Raw genomic sequence first — 23,709 nt, forward strand, 5'->3', positions numbered from 1 at the left:
ATCATGAAGTGCCCTCTCCTTGCATTTTTTAGGACAGGCGTTTGAAAGTGCATTGGGAGGAGAAAACGGAATAACGTTGGCTTTCATTTTTAGTGGTTTGAAATCAATATCTTAAAACCAAGCAAGGTGACCTAATGTACATTGCAACACTGTGACTACTAATGGATGGAACTGAATCCTGCTGAGTTCTGTAGCACTTACTTCTAGACAAGCAAGTTTAGGATTGCAGCCTAAATCACCCTTGTACCTGCCTTAGAAGCATGTTAGCAAAACCCGCTGCTTAGTATTATTGTTACAGCTGGAATTGGATGGCAAAAGCTGGTCATTTTTCTGTTTGTTTGGCATGCCATTATTTGAAACTCCCAAGATTTTAAAAATATGGAGATTAAGAGCTATATAGTTCTTAGAAAATACAGCATGCCTTCTTGTTCCTCCTCCCCTCCCCTTTCCCCAGTTACCAAGGGACCCTACATCTGTGCTGGTGGTGTATCTTTATGGATGGTATATGCAGTTCCATGGCAAAGAAGATTGTAACTGGTGACGAAAGAGCAGTAACTGAGGCTGCTAGAAATGTGTAGAACTTCATACAAGTCAACTTGCCATGGCTCCCCGTCCGTGCCTCCTCCACGCCATTCACTTCATAAGACGCACAGACATTTCCCCTTACTTTTTAGGAGGAAAAAAGTTTGTCTTATGGAGTGACAAATACGGTAATTAGTTGTGCATGGTCCTAGCTTGGTAGGAGATCTCATGCATTGCATGTGGAAAGTCCCAGGCTCAATACCTGGTATTTCTAGGTAGCAGTTGTTGGGCAAAATCCCTGCCTGAGACCTTGGCAAACTATTTTCAATCACAATAATACCGAGCTAGGTGGATAAATAGACTGCTCTTGTATGAAGCAAATCCCAATATATCTAAGAAGCAAGGATGTGTACCACAGTGTGAAATACAGCCATAGCTAACAACAGTCAATAAAGTTTTCTGTCTTGCTCTCTCAAGCAGCTGTTTTCACTTTATGGAGGGAGATTCTCCAGAGAAAAAAAATCTCAAAACAAAAGAATGTATTTCCAAATGAATTTCTCTCTCTCCAAAATAACGAACGTTTTCTCCTTAAGGACATTTGCCTGGGGTTTTGCACTCGACTAAATTCAAAGAAGAGGTTGAAGCCATTGCCATAGGGGAAGGATAAGTTAGATGCTTGCATTGCAGTGTGGTAAATTTAGCTGCACCGTGCAGAACCGTCTCAATTTGCAGTTTCCTGATGCAACAGGAAAGGGAAGGGATGTGCTGCAGACAGATGAGAGAAGTGGGTGGAGAACCATTTGTTAATTCAGCAGGGAGTGTAAGACCGGCACTGTCTATTAACTAGAATGCTGCAAGCCTAGTACAGGTTTAATTAGTGTTGTTCTACAGCTGCATTTATGCTTACGCTATCCTATCCTCCTAAAATACCTACTCAGTCTTGTTCTGGTAAGATGTAAGAAAAGATAGCAAGGAGCCAGATTAAAATATATGTTTAAATTGCTTTAAGAGCATCTGAACAATTTGGCAATTTTAGACAGTGCAGACTGTTCGTTGAGTCTGAGCTAGGTGTTAGCCAATTTTGACTTTATTCTGCTTCACATAAAAACTGTAACTTTAAAAAACCAGTTTAACATGGAACATCAATATCCTAACAAGATGAAGACTCAGCTAAAATACATAATGCCCTTAACATTTGCGGTATTTGGAAAGCCAGAAGGAGATAATGTTCACAAGTGCAGAGCCGTCATTGGTACACTCATTCATTATGACTTCATTGAATCATTGCCAATATGCCAACAAAAGTTGCCATGCCATAAATAATAATTACTAACCTGTCTGCAAAGACAAAATTCTGTTAGCAATTTTGTGGTGGATTTGAAGGCCTGTTTTATTTGGGCAGGGTGGCAGGGAACCATGTCTCCGTCCAGATTACAAAAGCTCCTTCAGTGCTACCTGATGGAAATCCATTCTTGGTACTAGTTGCCAGGCTAGTCTACTTAGTAACATGGAAGCTTCTCTTGTTCAGTTACAATTTCACTCACAATGTATTATGCCTGACAATTGACGTCCTTCATTCTCCCCCTTTACAACACTGTCACTTTTGGGACTATTTCCTTTAATGGTATGTTAAGAGCTCTGTTGGGTTGCAAAACAGAAGGCAGGACAGTCCTGGACTATGATGTATTCACTACACATGTGAGGAAACCTTCGGCCTCCTGCCAGCGAAAACGTCTCTTCAGACTGAGGTCTGAAAGTGGCGTGTTTTTGTTCAGGAAATTTGCAGCATGAAGTATGTGTTTTCCAAGACCAGTTCAACTCTCCCCAAAGCACATCCTTTATGCTTAGCAGGTGATATATGGCATACATAACTGATTTCCATGGTCCCTGACTCTTGCAATGACCTGTTATAGAAGCCTTGCTTATATTACTATCTTTTAGTCTGTCAAAAAAGACCTGTAGCAGGGATGGTGAACCTTTGCCTTCTAGACGTTGGTGGGCAACAACTCCCATTATCCCTCACCATTGACCATGCTGAGTGGTGCTGATTAGAGTTGGAGTCTGACAACTTATGGGAGTCCACATATAGTTGTTGAGATGCTTTAATGGAAAACATGGTGCAATTACATAATTAGATTTGCAACTCTTGATGGACGTACGGAGTTGTGTTGTTACTGGAAGATGGGTAGGAGCAGCAGGTATGGTAACTTCTGCAATGGTGATAGGGCACTAATTCATTCTTTGGAAGACTATAAGTATACCCTTTGATTAGGTGACAAAGCTGTCCTTGTACATTTATAATACGTTGGCTAATCAATGGTGGAGTAGCTAAATATTCTAATGAAGGTTGAGGTAGCCTAGAAACTGCACTTATTGAAAGGATTTATGAGGCTGACTTGGTTTCAATATGGTATTCTAGAATTTCTGGTTTTCTTTATTTGCATCAGATGATGTAAAGCTTCAAACCACAACTGACCACAGTTTTGAGGCAAGTGTTGGGATCATGTGGATTGTCTGACACACCAGCTTCTTGCTGAATATTTGTATCTAGAGCTTGTTTTGTGCTTCTGGCTGCTTATCCCTGAGCAACTAGGTCCCCTGTGTGGCTTGGCCAAAGTATGAACCCAGCCACTTCAGAGTAATTGCTTCCTTGTACCTAGTTAATTGAGGGACAAGTTGATCTCACTGAGAATTGCTTCTGGTCTGTTTGTATTACATATACATTATATTAGAATTTCTTGTTCATTGTAGCAAGTGCTTCTGTTTTGATTAATTAATCAAAATCTTTTAAATTTTGTTTTTAGTCTGCCTTGCTAAAGAGCAGTGTGAAATAAGAATGATAAACTGCCAGTGTAAAAGAACCAAAGGTACACTACCCATCTTCATTAGTAATCGTTGTCCTCTAAACCTTTTCACGGGTATTCTGAAACTTTTTGGTAGAGAAGTTCCAAGTAAATTAACACTGAATACATTTTTGCTGAAACTGCCTCCTTTTACAAAATATTGATTGAAAAATCTGTTGGACATTAATGAAGGTCATATTGCCCAAGAATTTTGGCACATGTATTTTTAACTGGATGTGTATATTGGATCGAATCCACAGGTTCTGGTCCTCCAGGGGGAAAGAATCTATTCCAAAGCCTCTGGAGGTAACCTGCTGAGGGGCCAGAGGACAAATAAACCACTACCCATTTCTTGAAGCTTATTTCCAATGTTTCATGATAAGGAGATGCTTACTTCTAAACAAGTCGCAATATCGAAATAAGTTACTTTCCCTCCTACCCATTGTTTCTTTCATAAATTCCTTAACGTATATTGGTGAAGCTGTAGATGGTGCCAAAGCCTGTAGATGGTGCCTACAGTTTAATGATATTTGGCTTTATCCCAATGTTCTCTCAGGTAGTACTGCACTGTCGGGAGAGAGACAGGGAAAATGTGTCCTTGTTAATTCTCCTCAACCTCTCAGTGGCTTTTGATGCCATCATCCATGGTTTCCTTCTGGAGCGGTTGTTGATGAGTTAGGGGTGGGTGGCACCAAATTGCAGTGGTTCTGGCCTTACTTGGATGGGTGTTTCCAGAGGGTGATGCTTGGGTGGTGCTTTTCGGTTTCGTGGGGCCTTCAGTGTGGGGTTCCTCAGGGATCAATTTTATCTCCTATACTGTTTAACATCTACATGAAACCACTGAGTGGGGTTGTCTTGCTTCAGTAATGGACTAGATGAGAGCTGGTGAACTGAAGATAAATCCAGATAAGACTGAGGCACTGTTAGTCAGTAGTTCCCTAGACTGCATGGATGGGAGGATGCCTGTTACTGATGGGGTTGCAGTCCCTTTGAAGGACCAGGTGCACAGCTTGGGGGTACTACTGGATCTCTTGCTGTCGCTTGAGGCTCAAGTAGCATCAATTGTGCAGGGGGCCCTATATCAGTTTTGGCTGGTGGCCCAGCTGTGCCCATATCTAGACAGGGAGAGCCTAACCTATGTTGTCTATGCTCTAGTAATCACTAGGTTAGATTACTGCAATGTGTTATACATGGGGCTGCCTCTGAAGATGGTTCAGAAACTTTATCTGGTGCAGAATTCACCAGCCAGGTTGCTCACTGGGGCAAGATGGTTTAAGCATAGAATGCCAACTATGGGCCGACTGCACTGGCTGCCAGTTATTTTTCAGGCCCAATTCAAAGTGCTGATTTTGACCTACAAAGCCATGAACAACGCAGGACCACAATACGTCAAGGACCACCTCTTCTCATATGCACCTTTCCAGTCCCTGTGATCATCATCTGAGACCCTTCTTTGTGTACCTCCTCCACAAGAGGTCCAGAAAGCACCACCAACATGAGAGCGGGCCTTTCTTGCAGTGGATTCCCACTTGTGGAATGCTCTCCCTAGGGATGCCAGGCTAAAACATTCCTCTTCTCCCAGGCGTTAGGCTAATTTAACAATCTATGGCCTTTAAAACTATATGGGGGGGTATTGTTTTTGTTTGTTATTATGCTATATATTTTTTGTGCTTCTATATTGTAAACCACTCTGTGATCTTTGGGTGATGGGCAGTATAGGAATTTAATAAAAAGTAAAATAAAATACAGTTTTATTAATTTGTGATAAATACCTAATACAAAAAAAGGATAAGTATAGGCACAGTGATACAGCAAGCTGAAGCAGTATGCCGTGCTTTGGAGATGGCAGATGCAAAGACTTCTGTGATTACAGGGACACTCTGGTTGCTACATCATTTCCCCCCCTAATACATCTGGGAATCACATTTGCATCCGTGTGCAGTTCACAGATGTATACAAGACTTGTTTGGTGCTAATAAGATCACAACACCCCCACCTGCTTCTACTCAGCTGATTGCTTAGTGTGTTTTTGCTTCAGGTAGTGCCTTTTCAAATCACATGCACAAGGTCTCTGAACCAAAGTAACTATTCTGTAACTTCCCAAGTGTGTTTCTTGAAATTTGAATACTAAATAATTTATTCAAGTGAATGATAAATTTCAAGCAATCTGTGCTCATATGCAGGACATGTTGAGGTATAGTCACCTAAACAATGTCTTCAGAACAGTTAATAAGCATTTCTGAAAACTGGATAATAACTGGAACAATTACCAAATAGTGGCTGACATAACAAATATTAGTAACAGGTTGTCACTAATATTTGGCAAGGTTCTTCCAATTTTATGGTGCATTCCATCAATGACTTATTCTCTCACAAAACCCATTCATTAAAAAAGAAGCTGGTGCATGGCTGATGCTGTTTGGAATGGTATCATTGTGCAGAATTTGAAGCTGTTTTGCAGTTTGTGATTCATAATTTCAGAGGAAAGAGGAATTGTTGCAATGCCTTTTTGGAAAAAAAGACATCACCAAGGGAGGAGAGTTCAAAAAATTTGGAATTTTTAGTTAGCACCAAAAAACAAAATAAAAGTCAGACCTAAAAATAATAGTACCACATCCAGTCATATCACATTTTAGAAGCTACACGATTTCATTTAAGAAATTTATAGTACAGTATTTGTAAGTAGAGCAAAAATTCCAAGCTTTGCAAACCCTTTTGAGTAACCAGCTTTCCCAGAAAAACAGTACACTGCCAGTGAAATGATGGATAATTTTTTGTAATACATGACTAACATAACTATTAAAGCCTTTATTTAAGATACATCTGCCAGAAAGTGTTGGAGACATCTCTATGACATGTTGTCTACAATATTTCATGTTCTTTGTGTTTGACTCTGGGTCCAAGATTTAAATGTAAATGGAACAAAATATAATGCTCCACCATCTCTTAAGAGAATGGAAGTTGGAAAAATGTATTTTAGCATTTAGTGTGCATCAGGAAGACATGTTGAAATTGACAAAAATTTGGTTCAGGCACACTGCTGTAGAACCGATGACAGTTTTGCTAAAGTTAAAATCTTGTTACAGCTGCTTAATGTGAAATTCAGCACAAATATTTACCATTCCCTGATAGTTCTGAGTAACTGGAACAGATTTTCTTTCAGAAAAATGGCAAAAGCATAATAGCCTTTTCTGTGCCCATCAGGAAGAGGCAAAGGTTCCATGTTCAGTACAAACAAACATGATTGATTCAGAGTATCTTATCTGTGAAGTTTGTGTTGGAATTGTCTCTGAAAGAATTCACATAGCATGAGCCACACTGTACAAGTCATTAGTGGGAAAGCTGTATGACAACTACAAATAGTCCTGCATTAGTCTACTTTTTTTTAGTACATTTTCTATGAATGACTGGCCTCCTCAAACTACATGTACATCCTGTTATTCTTCTCTTTCCTCTTAAAACGGCCATTATGAAGCAAAAATTGTGTGCCAAGGATATCTATTATAAGATGCATCTGCTTCTTTGGCAAACCCAGCCTATAGTATTGGTGGTGCTGGGATTGTTGCTAGGTTGTTTTGTCACAGGATTAGACCACAGATGGATTTTCTGGCTAACACAGGATCTGGCTTGTTTCTGTTTTGCTCATGCTTGGAGGTGGGAAAATAATTTTGTGAATATACAGGGATGAAATTGCAACTATGCACAAAACCTTTGCCAGCCTATTTGTTCCTATAACTTCCTCAGTGACGCATTACTATAACTTTGTTCAATTGTATTAATTGTTTTGATGAATTTGTTGTTGTTTGCTTTATGCTGTTTTTGATATTACAGTGGTTGCAATGTTTGTTTTTTAATGCTATTGTGAGCCGCTTTGAGCTCAACGTAGCTCAGTTGGCAGAGCATGCAATATTCAAATCCAGAGTCATGGGTTCAAGCCCCATGTTGGACAAAAAGGTTCCTGCATTGCAGGGGATTGGACAAGATGACTCTTGTGGTCCCTTCCAACTCTACAATACTGTTGTTAATATGCAGTATCTGAAGGACCACCTAGCTCTATAGAGCTTGCTTGATTATTAAGATCTGAATCCAAGGCCCCCCTGGAAGTGTTGCCACCTGCAAAAATGGCAAGCACCCTGGTTGTGCCATCCCCAGGGACCCTCAGGTGGCACCAAATTTGGTGGCGCAGTAAGCACTATTTAAGGCATATTTATTTTCTCCTTTAATGAATACTTTTATTTCTGCTGTTTGTCTTGTGTTGTGGCTGCTTTCCTTCTGGTTTTTAATCTGCTGTTTTTATTGTTGGTGTTAGTTTTTAAATGGTATTTGATGTTAGCATTTTAAGAGTGTTTTTATTTGTGTTTTGCTAGCCATCTTACAGGGAAATCCTAACCATATCTTTTCAGAAACGTATCTACTTAATTCAGTGGGACATACTCCCAGGTAATTGGAGATAGAATTGCAGCCTTAGACTCAATCTCTTTAAATAAACCCTCAAGGCTGGCAAATGTCCCTTCTATGAACAGAAGAGGTTGAGATCCAGCAGCAATTCCCAGGGGAAGAAGACAAGAGAGGCCATTCACCCCCCCCACACACACACACCATACCCCCCTGCAGTCCTGTACACCATCTCTCCCTCTGTTCCTAAGAGTTGCTCAACCCTCTGGATAATAAGGTTTTACAGGGTACTGCAAGAGGACTCACTGAAAATCTTCTGCCCCATCCTCCTCCAGCAGCATTCCACAAGCAAAGTTCTACTCATCAGGAATTCTGTATCCAAGCCATACAATTCCTTTGAAATTTTGAAAATTCTGTTTTACTATTAGGTACCATGTTCATCTCTTCCTGGTTTTCCCTTCATAATTATGAGCCATAGTTAACAGCATGGCACGCAAACCTCCCCTTTCTTAGTGACAATTGAATTTGCAACACCTGCCAAGTGGAGAGTGCTTCAAATTGCTCCCAGTAGCAGTGGGAATTCTACAAGTAGACTGTAGTCCACAAAAGCTTCTGCCATAATAAATCCATTAGTCTTTAAGATATAACAAGGCTGAAGCAGTCTAATGTGACTACTATGCTCTCTAGAAGCTGGTCAATTAGAATATTTGGTGATGTGTACCTGTTTTTTTTTTTGTTTTTAAAAAAACTTTGCTAATTTTATCTGGTGGTGGTGTTTTAAATTATTTTATGTACACAGCTTAGTTTTTTTTAATTAAATGGTTTACACCTTTTTTTCTAAATGAGCCAAATACAAATAAAATAAATTCTAATAATTTGAAGCTGTGCTAGGTGACAGCTTAATAAAGCATGGACTGTGAGGTACAGGGGGCAACTGAATTGGAATCCTATAAATCACGAGTGGCTTTCAACTCACAACACAGGGATTTTCTCCACTCTGCACTCACATATGAGGCTGCTGCTGCAGGGAAAGGAGACATGAGCCTATGGAAATCAGGAAAAGAACATGAAAAAACTTGGACAAATAAATAAAACACAGGAGTGCTTTCTGCTCACACAGGTTCTTCTTAGTTCCATACTAGTGAGTATCTAATGTGGTAGTCTGTCCTTGGACAAGGAGGGTGCTTGACATATCTGTGGTTAAGGATTTAGTTGGTTTATCTTTAAACGTGTTAAACCTTTCAGCCCTAATGTAAACACTGCCTCATAAGTAGATGCTAAAGGGGAGTGCTGCTGCTGCTGCTCCTCCTCTATTTTTAAAACAAACCAACAACCCCAAAACATTTTTTTTAAAAAAGAACACTTGAAATCTGCATCAGAACAATTGGATAAAAAGTTACTAGAGTAAAGTTGTTACTACTTCTTTCAGTTCTTAAAAATGCTTTCTAGCAGGAAGTAGTTACTGTGAATTGTAGTGGTTAGAGCGCAGGATGAAGTGTGGGGCAACCCAAGCTTAAGGTCTCACTTTGCCATGAAGCTTTGGAAAAACCACACCTCTGCTGCCCACGTGTTAACTCAAGCTATATTTGAAAACCCTTAGTTTCATACCAAACAGCGTAAACTGATGAAGTGATCTGGCAGCATTTAAGTGAAGGGCAATTACTACTTTACTTCAGACCTTTGTTCTCAAATTCAGAGGCATTTTGGACGTGCAGACACTCACACTAATTTAGGTATCTTGGGCAAAACGCTTCATCTCATCTTATATTTTAAAACTACACCTGCTGGTCTTTGTACGTCAAGACACTGGCTTAATGAAAGGCACGGCAGTTAAGTGGATTAAAGCTGATACTTCACGTTTAATTCCTTGTCGCAAGCTGAATGCCAATGGCAAGATTGTTCAGATCATCCAAATATTCAGCTAGTACTTCATTCTGAGACGATTTCCTCATAGTGCAGACTCTCCTTCAACCAAATCATATATTAGATTACTTGGGTACTGAAAACAATCTCCTTACCAAAGTTAAGAAAATACAATTAGCCTTTATATTCAGCTTATTAAATGTAATAAACTAGCATTTGCTTTGGAGAATGGTAGATTACTATCTGTCCATGCTAGTATGCAACATTTCAGATTTAATTCCCTAGTAAGGGGCAGGAGCCATAAATCATTGGCTAATTAACTTGGCTAACTTAGTGAATCTATTACATCTGGACATCTAACATTGCCTTCTTTCTTTTTGGAAGAAGGTGGCCTCACTCTAGTGACAAGTTAAGTCTGGCGCATCCTCCTAACATCTATTGCAGGTTAGGTATACAGAGCATAATTGTGTCTGAGGTCTTAGCTTTACTACAAATGTGTGATGGTTTTCTTACATTTTTAACTGCTGTGGCTTTAAAACCCTGGAAATGAATGGCATACTGTGAAGCATGCTGAGAATATTGTTAGACCTCTAGACCACAGTTCAGGGTACAGAGTGGCAATCTTGTGCACCCTATGTAGTGCTAGAAACTAGCCAGGCACCAGGCACATTTTGTGACTGGCATAGGTCCAATTGCAATCATGTGGCAATCCCTGGATGCCAAGTTGGCGACTGGGGAAAGCAAAAATTCACTTAGAGAAGGGTCTGAAATATTTACCTTGAAGCTTGAATTTCTTTTGTTCTGGATTGTTTTATTTTCTGTTTTAATGTGTTCTAAAGATTTGTTCTTTAAAGTATAAAGCAGTATAGAAATGAAAATAAATAATAGTAATAGTAATAGTAGTTTCAATCGCAAAAAAAAACCCCCAACAACCTGTGCCTAGACATTTCATTGTGGCGACCATAACCCTAGGCTTAAGGTGCCATTTGCCAATTAAATTATTTATCTGAGTTTCTAACACTGGTAGGAAGTTGGCTTCATTTAGACCAATGAGACTTACTTCCAAGCAAGTTATGCATAGGATAGCACTGTAAAACCTCTAAGCAAATAAGCATAGGATTGCATTGCATGTCTTGTACAGGAAGATGCATCCTTAAGACAGGCTGCTTCTGTTCAAAGGCCAAACTAGGGCAGTCCTGTGTGTTTAAACATAACATGGTCCTCCTCAATAGTTTAAAAGGGGGCATGTGTCTTAAGCAAAAGGGTTGTCCAGATTAGGAGAGCTGAACCATCCCCCTCCTGAGGTTTATGTCACTGCAGCTCGGCTGTCTTGATAATTTTTCTCTCAACCAGGATCACTTTTGGCATCTGATTCCCTGCTAGGAGAAAAATGAAGGGAGCTGAGCCACTGCATAGTTGAAGAAGGGTGTGTCCTCCCTGGGTACATGGCTCTAAAATCCAGCACCCATTCCACAACAGGATCAGGCAATCTTTGCTGTGGGTCGTGCTACTTCTGATAGAATCTGTTGGAGGCTGCACCATGGTGGTGGGCAGAGTCAAAATCCGTTTCTCTCTTCTGTCATCCCCCTCCCCCCTTTTTCCTCAATGACCTGCATAAAATAAGGTTCGAGGGCAATGGGTTACTTACGCTTTGCGGGAGGGCAGGTCTGTGTTTTTTTAATAATAATAATAATAATAATAATAATAATAATAATAATAATTTATTTTTACCCCGCCCATCTGGCTGAGTCTCCCCAGCCACTCTGGGCGGCTCCCAATCAAGTGTTAAAAACAATACAGCATTAAATATTAAAAACTTTCCTAAACAGGGCTGCCTTCGGATGTATTCTGAACATCAGATAGTTGTTTATTTCCTTGACAACTGATGGGAGGGCATTCCACAGGGCGGCCACCACTACCGAGAAGGCCCTCTGTCTGGTTCCCTGTAACCTCACTTCTCGCAATGAGGAAACCGCCAGAAGGCCCTCGGCGCTGGATCTATACAGCTGCCTCACTATCTGCTTTGGCCCCTAATTGTAGCAATGCCCCTATGTAAAAGGAGAAGCTTTCTTTTTCTCATCAGAAGCTAGAGGGTTGTATCTTGATTTCATGAAGGCTTTTGACAAAAATCCCTCATATTGCAGGGAAGCCAGTAAAATGTGCACTGGACAAGATAACTGTTAGGCAGAGGAAGGAGCTGCATTGGTCCCGACCCGGCAGTGCACAGAGGGGAAAATGAGCTGCATTTGCCCCAGTGTCATGCAGCTTGTTCTTCTATGTGCTGGACACTGATGGTGGAGCGAGTCCCTCTACCAGCAGTGCCCAGCGGTGGTTAGTGGACTCTTGCTGCAGTACCAAGGGGCTGCTGCACCATGCAGATAACTCCTTTTCCTTCATTATGCAGTTCACCAATACTAACTAGGCGCTTTCCACAAAGTGGGACTTGGGATAATATAGGATAATATTGACAGAGTCTTCCCACTCCTGCCCTATTGTGTGTCCTAATGCTCCCATCCTCCAATTTATTGCACATGTTATTTTGGATAAGGCTCGTCTGCAAATCGGCCTCACTAGTGTTGAAACAGGACTCAGATTTACTTTGTATATCTCTTTGTAGATGATTTTTTGGAACAAAATTCTTTCATCTTAATGAAACCGTGTTATGACATTCCAACCACCATCCCATGGCTACAAATATTTCTTGAGATATTTAAAAATGAAATGTATGACTGACTGCTGTGCTGTGGAAGTGTGTGTGTGTGTGTGTGTGTGTGTATAGGCGGGGAGATGTGTCTGCAGTATAAGTTTCCATGCCCACTTCAACAATTGAGTAGGGCTGTATGCCAGCTCCCTCGGCCAGTAAAGCGCCGCAACCCCAGAGTCGTCCGTGACTGGACCTAATGGTCAGGGGTCCCTTTACCTTTTTACAGTAGAAACTGGTTCTAATTTCTTATTCTTCATCCCACTTACTTGGGTTCAATTATCAAAGTAATTGGCTTTCAGCTGCTATTTGTATGGTATATGCCATAGAAATGTCCATAGGGCTCTTTAGCTTTAGGTACATATATCAGTATTTCTCAAATTTTAAGTAGTCATGGGAGAAATTCAGCATAGCAGTTACAACAATCATTCTGTCAGCACACACTTTTCAGCTTGCCAGATGGAATGAGCCCCCATTCCAACATACACTACTCTGAGAGTTCTCCCAAGCCAATTTTTTTTGGGGGGAGGCATCTTGGGTACAAGTTGAGGAAACCAGGGGAAGCCCCATTGCACTAATGGAAGCCCTTGTGCAGGCTTTCACCAGTGGAACTATTCTGCCCATAGTGTCCATAAGCATTTAATTGAGTTGAAATATGTCATTTTTAACACAATTTATAGTCTCCTCTCTTAGGGCAAAGCACTAAGCCACTAGGTCTTTTCAGGGTTCAGACAGTACCTAAACATTGTTTAAACATTGTTTAAAGCAGTACTTATGAACAATGTGTTTGGTACTCTTGGAATTAAGACTTTCAGTTTTTCCATTGCCAAACTTTCATGCTTTGTCTGTGCAGCTGGCTTAGACTTCCAAGCACCAGTGTTTTTGAAGATCTCAAGTCTAGGGCACAGTCCAACTCAAGTCAAACTCTTGGTTTCATTCATTTAAGTTGGAGTGATTTATTCATCTTCTTTACTCTTTCCTTTGAGCTTAAAACTGCTTAATTTTGGTTGGAACATTTGGCTCGTCCTCTAAACGTTTTCCCTCATTTGGTAATATAAATATTTGCTGTAGAAATAGTGGTTGCCTTTAATATGCTGAGTGGTTTATATATACATTCTTTGTTTCAACATTAAAAATCCAAGTTAATTTTATAACTAGGAACACATGCAGAAAATATGACCTAATTTGATGCCTGCTCTTCTTGTCTGTGGGTGTGAAGATCATTCACATTCATATTGCATTGTATATTTTATTTTATGCATTTAACATAGTATTTGCATATGGGGGAGGAAAGTCACTCTAGTATTACTCAAACCCAGACCTTGAGGACATGTGTGGTAACAGTCAGAAACAAGGGAATCAGTTCTTATATCGGGGTTTTCACTGCTACCAGCTAATATATTTGTTAACAGAGAGATTGTTCTTTCTGGCTTTGCTGCTGGAATGATTATTCTGACCAGAGAAAACAGAAGAAGAGTTTGGACTTGATATCCCGCCTTTCACTCCCTTTAAGGAGTCTCAAAGCGGCTAACAATCTCCTTTCCCTTCCTCCCCCACAACAAACACTCTGTGAGGTGAGTGGGGCTGAGAGACTTCAAAGAAGTGTGACTGGCCCAAGGTCACACAGCAGCTGCATGTGGAGGAGCGGAGACACGAACCCGGTTCCCCAGATTACGAGACTACCGCTCTTAACCACTACACCACACTGGCTACACCACAGAAGAAGCATATTACTAATTTTGAAGCTTAAACCTGTTTGGAGTAAACAGATTATGAGGTCCAGAATCCAACAGAAGAAAACAACATAGACATATGCTAACTAGCTTACCCCATAACTTTGGCTAGCTGTTGCTGATCCAAGAAGAACGTTCTCCATATCCAGGAGGCAGGGCAGATTACCCTTTCAAAAGCCAGGCTGGTTTTGCTTCAGCAAGACTTATTATTCTATATCAGGGGTAAGCAAACCAAGGCCCAGGGGCCGGATGTGGCCCAGTCGCCTTCTCAGTCTGGCCTGCGGACAGTCCGGGAATCAGCGTGTTTTTACATGAGTAGAATGTGTCCTTTTATTTAAAATGCATCTCTGGGTTATTTGTGGGGCATAGGAATTTGTTCTCCTCACCCCCCCAAAAATATAGTCTGCCCCCCCAAGGTCTGAGGGACAGTGGACCGGCCCCCTGCTGAAAAAGTTTGCTGACCCCTGTTCTATATGGTTGGTAATCCAGTACACTTATGATAATGGATGCCATAAATGTGCATAGTTCAATGCAATTGAACTAAAAATGTCAACTCTTGCTTCAAGGAGCTTACAGCTAGAACTTGATGGGTGAGTGAGGAAGCAGTAGAGCAGTAACAAAAAGGAGAAGTAAATTAATAAAGAATAATTGTTGTAAATTCAGTTATGTATGTATTTCCAATGAGGACTAAGCTATTCAGTGTGTTTGAACTTAAATAATACATCACCAAGCATGTACATTGCCTCTACCTGAAAAGTTTCTTCTCCCTTCCCCCTGCATAAAGGAGTGGATAACTTTCCATGATATGACATAGTGCAGTATGTTTAGGGTAGACACAAGCTGTAGATATAGTCAGCTCATGCTGATTTGACAGCCTTATTTTAAGTTGGAGGCTTTAGCCTGGTCAAAGAGAGACATGCTGATGATAAGAAGTTTATGTTCTCTACATCTTCAGTTGTGCTTGTCTGTTTAAAGAGAAACATCCTACCTTGTACTATATGCCATCCTGTGAAAGGGCAATATGATGTATTTGCACCATAATACGTGTGTCGTCTCCTTGCATGCTTTGAGTGACTTGCTCTGTAGGCTTCCAAGGTGCTGTGGAAGCAGGGATATTTGTACCACGGAGTAATAGCATCAGAACTTTTCTCAGGATGAATCAAGGTGCTGTGCGGTTCATACTGTATGTCCTAAATGAGCTCCTCTGTTCTTGCTTTATTTTTCAGCAGCCCATCGTGCCTGCCCATCCAATGGCTCCTCCTAGCCCCATCATCACCAGCAGCAATAGCAACAACAGCAGCAGCAGCAACTCAGGATGGGATCAATTAAGCAAAACAAATCTTTATATCCGAGGTCTGCCACCAAACACCACTGACCAGGACTTAGTAAAACTATGCCAACCGTAAGTATACATTTTGAAAATTGAGGGATATGTTGCTAAAGTGAGAAGGTGCTTTAAGTGATTTTGTGCAGGGCATGCAAACAACCCCTAAATAAATAAATGAATAAATACTGAAGCGTAGTAAGTCAAAATGGTTGAGGTTGCCCATATGCATCACCTGTATGCTGTACAGCAACTTGTGTTATGGAGCTGTTCACTTGCAAAAACTTCTTCCTCGTATATAAATATAAGGCTGTTGTTTGCAAACTTTAAGAGGGATGCTGTTAGCTTTGCAGAAATCATTTGAATAAAAACTAGTAAAATATTTGTGCTGTTCTTTTTTTAGGATATTGTGTTGGGGTCTTTTTTAGGATATTGTGCCTCATATGCAAGAATGTATATTCTCCTTATTGGAGGGATGTCTTTTACACCTCATACTACAGTGCTGTACGAAAAAAAGTTTGACTAAATCCAATTACGTTCTTTTGTATAAGCACAAAAGCTTGTGAACTTGGAAGCATAACAACTATAAGAGAACCTACATATTATAGGACTATATGTTCAAGTTCTTGGATGGGCATTTGTGGAGCAGTGCTAGTGGCTGTTTACCTTCCACTCACAGTTATTTGGATTCAACCCTTTAAGTTTATCACTGAATCAAGTGGCAACTGTGTAGATAGAACAGGCCCAGATTTCTCTAACAAAAGATATCCAGATAGGTGCATGAGGCTTGGGTCACTGCAGGCAACATATGTGGGTCTATGAAAGCTAACTTCTTTCAACATGGTCCTGAACAACTAGAAGCAAATGGTTCAAGAAGATAAAAACTAGCTGGCCTTTGCCAAGTTGTCACTGTATTAATTTTATGGATTGTGGAAAGTTAAGCACAAGCCAAGTTCTTCCCGCTAAATTTCTCTTTGGACAATGTTGTTCCCTGCCTTATTAATGTGCTTTTAGCAGCAATAACATACAAAGTGGTTTGATACCACAGCACCCTGTACTTGGCAAGAGGGGCAAAGTGATACAAATCTTTCCAGTTTGACTTTAAAAATTACACCTAAACTGTTCGTTTGTATTTCTGTTCTGGATTCTTCTTCCGGTTTCAGAAGGAGCTTTTGCTATATTTGTGTCGCTCTTAGTTCTGTGTCCATTTGTTTCTGCCCCTTCTTGCTTCATCCACTGCATTCATCTCGGTTTTGGCATAGTGCTACTGGCAGTGATAAACTTGAACATGTTTGTATTCTGATGATTATTTTCTTCTTTTGGGAAGAACTTCTTTTGGGAAGTTGCTTGAGAGAGCTCTTATCTAATTACAGGCATGTTGTGTTTTTTACCTCCTTATTTGTAGCAGTACAGTTATAATGTTTGCATTCTTTTTTGTGCTGCTTTGGGTGCTTTTTTAACAGATTAATGTGGGGAAAGTACTTTTGCTGGGGAGACCATTTCTTGTTGCCAGTCTGTTTCCTCTTTGGGTATCTTCTATTCCTCACCTCTATTCATCTGTTCTTTCTAACGGGTGTACAGCTTGTGCTTTTCCTGCCAGATTGGAACAGACTTCTGTATAGTGTATGTCAAACACTCGCTTGGGAGAGCAGGTGTTTTCAGATGGCATTAGTGGAGCTCTCGCTGAAAGTGGGGAGACAGGACTCTGTTTTCAATAGGTTGCCCTATTTTGAAACACAAATGTACCAGTGTTGTTTTGCTTTAGGACAGCCAAGTCCTCTCCCTGCTCTTTGAGAGACTACGGAATGATTTGAGGATTGTGCTCAATTGGACTTTTTGTTGAGGTGATTTGCAGCTAGTGCTTTGCATTTTCAAATTATCATACAAATGCTTCCCGGGGGAGGGGGGCGGATATTACTGAACTATGAGCATCTCACTGAAGCAAAAGATGGATGAGGTGAATACCTATATAAGTCCCATGGTTCAGAACTTAAGAACATGTTGTACTTTGATCCAAGGATAGGAATTCTTATGCATAGCACTTTTTTGTGATGATGGCCTTTTCTTGGCTGCCCCCCATTCATTCTATAGTTGGGTGTTATAGAATAGAGATGGTGATGTTGAACTTCAGCTCCCATCATCCCTGACAATCCTTGCTGGGGCTGTTGGGAGTTGGAGTCCAACAATATCTGGAGGGTCACAGGTTCACCACCATAGAGCAAAACCGTTTGTGGTAAGAACACCAGACTGCTGCTAAAACCTGACATCCTCTGTTATCTTTACAACCCCACACTGTAAGAAGCAGTGTAACTTACCAGTATGCCTGTGTCAGGAATCCATTGGTTGGAGATACTCCAAAAGAAAACTTTTTTTTTTGCACATTTCTCTTTTTTTTAGTATTAAGTGGTGTTCTGTTCTTAAGTGGCCCTCCTGCTGCTGAAACATGGTTGACGTATCTAGCTTTGAATATTCTATTCAAAATCTATTTGATTTGTTTCTTTTTTAAAATCCTGGCAAGCATATATAATAAAAAATCAGAAACAAAGTTCTTGCTCAAGTTCTTCCTCTTCCTATAATGTTGTTGCTATGGCTGCCACACATAGACATTAAACTGAACTGCAATTAGAAAAGCAGCTGTTCTTATGATAATAAAATTAGTGATATAATTACGGCTGCAGATCACAGTCCTCTTCCAGGATTGATGTAATAATGGACCACGGTCTCTTAAAGACTAGCTTAGTGATACATGAACCAAAGAGACTGTAAATCTTTTGGAATTATGCCTTTATAACCCTACTTGAACTTCAAGTAGCCTTACACATTTAGCCTTACAAAGTTGAACACTTTAGCACCAAGGAAGTAAAACTCTTTTTTTGTAGGCAGGTAGTTCCAGCATAATCCAAGAGGTAGCTGAGTTGATGGCTTTATGTGCAAAACATTTAGATGTAACAGTCCAGCAATAAGCTTTTCTGCTACACATGTAGCCTATTTTTTGTAAATTTGAGTAGCACCAATAAGCTTGCAGGTATTTCTACATCATTGTTTAATTAGATGGATTGTCTTCATTTCTGCTTGGGTAACTAAATTAATAACCTTAGGTTTTCCTCATTTGCCTCCCAATTTCATGAATGCATAGTTCTGAGATAGTAGTTACTATGAAATGGTATATCCTGAAAGAAGGTATTGTTGCTTGACTACCTGGAACCCTTATGAAGAGCACTTCACATTGCCATTGTTACAAGTAAGAGGTTTAGTTGGTGGTGATGCCAAAGAGGGCCTTATCCATAGTAATTTCCAGATTATGAAACACATTGCCCTTGATTACGGTTTGGCTCCTACTATGGCAGTGAAAACTGGTTTGTATCAGCAGGCTTATATGCCCAGCTGGTGTTTGTCAATGTACTTTGCTTTCCCATTTCTTCTTTGGAATATTATACATGCTGCATTGCTTCTTACCTGCTTATCATTATTACATTCAAGTAGTTTAGCTCTAAGCTGATTTTGGCCACTCATAACAGCTGAAAAAGTGGCATGTAAAAAGTTAAAGTAAGCAAAATTAAGATAAACACTTGAATATTTGTTACAAACTTAGCCATAAGTATGGGAAACCAGCAAAGCAGGTTTTAAAATGTATGCCAAAAACAATGGCAGCTTGGCTTGGTACCACTGATTTTTTCAGTTGATATGAGGAAAGACGCATGTAGCAAGATTTAAATGCTTTATTGGCAAGAAGAGCACAGAAGACCTGACTGACAGTTTCCTCCGCTTTCTGTGTTATTTCCATTCTTGTGAGCCCCATCAATAAGATCTTGTTCCTTCAAGTCATAACTGAGTATTTTGTGTAGAGGAGATCATGGTGCAGAGAATGTGCATTCCATTTGGGCTAACATGTTGCTAGTTTCAACTAAGTAACCCTAATCATAATGATCACCATTGCCAATCTTGCTACTGTTCTTAATGGATTGGTGTAGTAATCTTACAGTTAAGCCTCATAATGCTGCACCTTTAGTGGCATGGCACACACCTCTTCTTACTCACAAAGTATGCACATGTCTCTGAACTGGCAAGATCCTCATTCTATCAGAAGAACACGGGGAAGAAAGTTTTCAGTGTTGAGTTTTATGCACAAATGCATTGTTTGTCTCCACTAGCACAGATATTTGCTTCAACATCATCTTCTCACTGCACCATGTCTCCCACTGGCTGTCCTTAAAAAAGGAGGACATGGATGCAGTTGGGAATTAAACTCTTTTTTCTCCTCCCTCCAAACAACAGCCACTGATGGGCAGGGCTGCAGATCTATGAATCTTCTCCTTGCTGGATCTTGGATTACTGAAGGGCCACAAAGAGATTGGTGTGCAGCAGTGAATCAGTCACACTTTCTTACTTTCTGGGTGGCAAAAAAAGATACTAGTTAGAAAGTGAGGTACCTCAGCTGATTAGCAGATCTGTGTGCACTTATCCTATTCTCTGGTCTGGGAAATGGAGATATAGAAAGATCCTTCCCTTTGTGCCTAATGCATTGTTGTTGTTTAGTTGTTTAGTCGTATCCGACTCTTCATGACCCCATGGACCAGAGCACGCCAGGCACTCCTCTCTTTCACTGCCTCCCGCAGTTTGGTCAAACTCATGTTTATAGCTTCAAGAACAGTGTCCAACCATCTCGGCCTCTGTTGTCCCCTTCTCCTTGTGCCCTCCATCTTCCCCAACATCAGGGTCTTTTCCAGGGAGTCTTCTCTTCTCATGAGGTGGCCAAAGTACTGGAGCCTCAGCTTCAGGATCTGTCCTTCCAGTGAGCATTCAGGGCTAATTTCCTTAAGAATGGATAGGTTTGATCTTCTTGCAGTCCATGGGACTCTCAAGAGTCTCCTCCAGCACAAGAAATAATAAAATCTTTCTGCATTAATATCTGAACATGTTACCTGGCATACTCTTTGCAATTCATTAACATGCCTTGTGCATCAAAAGGAAAAAGTGCACACTGCTATGTTGTAGGAACATAGGAAGAAGCTGCCTTACAGAGAATGCATCTAACTACCTTATACTACTAGAGCCATCTAGCTCAGTGTTGTCTACAGCAACAGGCAGCTGCTCTGCAGCATTTCAGACAGGAGTTTTCCACAGTCCCATCTAGAGATGCCAAGGATTGAATCTGGGACTTTGAATCTGTGATTTGCTGCTAAGCCACACTCTTTAAGTAATGCATGTTTGCATCATTTTATTTTTAAAAAAATATCCTACACAGCAGGAGTAGCCCACATGGCACTTTCCAGATGTTGTTGGACTGCAGCTCTCATCAGGTGGTCGGGGATAATGGGACCCAAGAGCATAATGGCTATGCTTGCTGAACAAAGATGCTAAGCAGTGTTGTAGGAATGAGACTCCGCTATTTGATAGCCTTTCGACATTAACTATTTCAGAAACCTAACCATTGATTAAGCCTTTAGAGGAAGGATTTATTTAAATTATTCCAGTACTTTTAATTTTATCATTCTTATTAAGCATCTTTAATGCCTTCAGTTTAATAATAACAATAATTTCTCCCCCTCCCCCCAATTTAATGACAGCTCTTTCTAATTCTGGAATCAGAGGAGGAAATGCTGATCTTTTTTAATTCAAATAACCCAAGGAATGAATTCCTTTGTGGTGTAAATTGTTACCACTTGGCAAGGATCCTGTTTTGATCTTGATTAATGTATTTAAATATAGTCTTATTCAGTGTTGCAGCTAATATTGAAGTGCTTGCTTTGAAGTCTTGGCTGAGTGATTATACTGGGCAGTAAGATTCAAGAGAGAAGCAACCTCTTGTTGTTCTCTCCTCTGAAATTACTGTGGCCTTTTCCCAGTAGGGTGCTCCTAATTGGGCTTATCCATTAAGCTTGTTTGTTTGTTGCTTCATTTGATATGTTATGGTTAGGCATCAACCCCAGAAGTCCCTGGATAAAACAACTTCAGGGATCACTCCAATTCTCAGAAAGGCAATACTTCCTACTAGGCCTGGTGGGAGAAGGGAAGGCAAAGCAGCAGATAGTCTTAAATGGATATGGTGTTAGACCTGGGGTGACCAACCTGGGAGGACTCACCTCTGAGATGAGGAAGCCAAGATAAGTATAAAGCCAGCTGTGAGCACAATAGGTTTTTGCTCTGAAGATAAACATATTCCTTCCCTCTATCATCAGGAAGTTGGGGTTGGTAGGTACATTAAACCTGGCTTGTTTCTGAGGCCAAGCTTACTGTTCAGTTCAGTATTGGTGGAGGCTTGGGAATTCCCCTTGCAGAAGGGAAGCACACTCCACACATCAGGATGGGGAACTGTGACCCTGCATATATTTTTTGGATTGCAATTCCCATCATCCTTGATGGACTAGGATTGATGGGAGTTGGGGGTCCAACAATATCTGGAGGGCCATAGGCTCCCCACACCTGCTATATACATATTAATAGATATTTGTAACCTTTGGTTATCTTATCCTGGTGATCTACTGTTCTTTACTTTTTAATACCTTCTGATGGGGCAGGCAGAATACTGGGATTCTAATAACGTAGCCTTTTAAAAGGGGGGAATGACATACAGTGGTACCTTAGGTTACAGACGCTTCAGGTTACAGATGCTTCAGATTACAGACTCCGCTAATCCAGAAGTAGTACCTCGGGTTAAGAACTTTGCTTCAGGATGAGAACAGAAATCGCATGGCAGCAGCGGGAGGCCCCATCAGCTAAAGTGGTACCTCAGGTTAAGAACAGTTTCAGGTTAAGAACGGACCTCCAGAACAAATTAAGTTCTTAACCCGAGGTACCACTGTACTTTAAAAGGATACTCACCTAGGTGTGTTCAGGCACTTCTGTGTTCTCCCTCGTGGTTTCCCTCATGTTTTATGCTAGCCTTAGTTTCTCCTGTTGAATCAGAGGCACTCTCCAAGTTTGAAGAAGGACCATAAGTCTGTGATAAAACAACCACTCGCAGAAGGCTCCATGATCAATCCCTGGCATCTCTAAGGTAGGGCTAGGAATGTCCCCTAGAGAACCAGTCCCAACCAGTGTAGACTGTACTGACCTAGATGGACTCAATGGTTTGACTGGGTATAAGGCAGCTTCCCATGTTGCTCCAACCAGTCTGCTGCACAGCATGGGGGGGGGGAGGTGCTACTAGAAAGAAAGTTAGAGCTTGGCTTAGTAGTTATTGTTACTTCATTGGAATATGTGTAAATAATGTTAAAGTCAACTCATTAGTGTGCAGTTAGATTTTAAGAGAGAAAATGAAGCTATGAAAAAAGAATTACAACTTTGATTTTTAGATACTGTATTTTAGATACTGTATTTTCTATTTGCTCAATTTGTATTGTGTGTATAATGTTAGTGTGATCAGTTTTGAAGGTGGAATATTTTCCTATGGAAAACTACAGTAATGGAAAAGTTTCCACCCCATATAATGGATTTCAGACCATTGTTTAGGAGGGTAATTGACTTAATTTACAATGGTTAAGTAGAAGAGCATAGGAATATAAGGGCATCAATTACTCTTCTGTCCCAATTAAACCTTTTCATGTTATTTCTTGTATGTTTCAAGACCAATAGTAATGAGAGGTAGAAGAATAGCACGTGTGTTGCTCTCAGATGAGATGATCCCAGTCTCCTAAACATGGTTAGACAAAAATAACATTGCACCATCACCAGGCCAAAGTAATCAAATTTTGAGCTTAGTGATTGCTATACTTTCCTCTTGCTAAATCACAAAAAGCAAACTATGAATTTTGCTTGAATGAATGCCGCATTAATTTTTCACAATTCACTGTTCAGTGTAATTGGCCCTCTTTAGGTGTCTATCTATACTATTGACCTTGCTATGCCTATTCATTACCAGAGATCCTTGGTCAGTAAAGGGTCGCCTGCAAGCTTGGATCTTATTTATTTTGTTGGATTTTTCATTTGTTTGTGTTCTGCACATTACTGTGAAACACAGTAAATTCATGATTAGCTTAACCTTTTGGCCTTGCTTTATAAAGAAAACAAAATTATTTCTGTTCTCACAGGAAGTGTGTGTGCTTGTTCTTGGTATATACATGGCAATATTCCCATGGCTTGTGGCACCCCACAGTTGGACAGAGGTCTTTCCTATCACCTGTTACCTGAGCCTTACAACCAGTGCTATTTTTCTAGAAAAAGAGGTGTCAGAACTCACCATGAACGTCTCTCTTGTTCTCTTATAATGGCAATGATGCCCACCTGAGAGGTGCCAGAACTCAGTTCTGGCGAGTTCCCTGCTTATAACTCTAAATGCTGGGGATTCAACTTGGGATGTTCTTCCTGTAGAACATGCACTGTGCCACT

General features: G+C 40.5%; 1 protein-coding gene across 4 annotated transcripts in view; it reads left to right on the forward strand.

The window, feature by feature from the left end:
- RBMS1 (RNA binding motif single stranded interacting protein 1) overlaps positions 1 to 23,709 on the forward strand; it is a 128,462-nt gene that overhangs the window by 62,907 nt on the left and 41,846 nt on the right. For all 4 annotated transcript variants that reach the window (XM_083579542.1, XM_083579543.1, XM_083579540.1 and 1 more), the window contains exon 2: positions 15,284 to 15,459. In XM_083579542.1, coding sequence (XP_083435668.1) covers positions 15,284 to 15,459 — 176 coding nt within the window. The remainder of the gene's footprint in view (positions 1 to 15,283; positions 15,460 to 23,709) is intronic.

The sequence above is a fragment of the Podarcis filfolensis genome (assembly GCF_964270895.1).
Source record: "Podarcis filfolensis genome assembly, chromosome: 1".
In the NCBI taxonomy this organism is placed as follows: Eukaryota; Metazoa; Chordata; class Lepidosauria; order Squamata; family Lacertidae; genus Podarcis; species Podarcis filfolensis.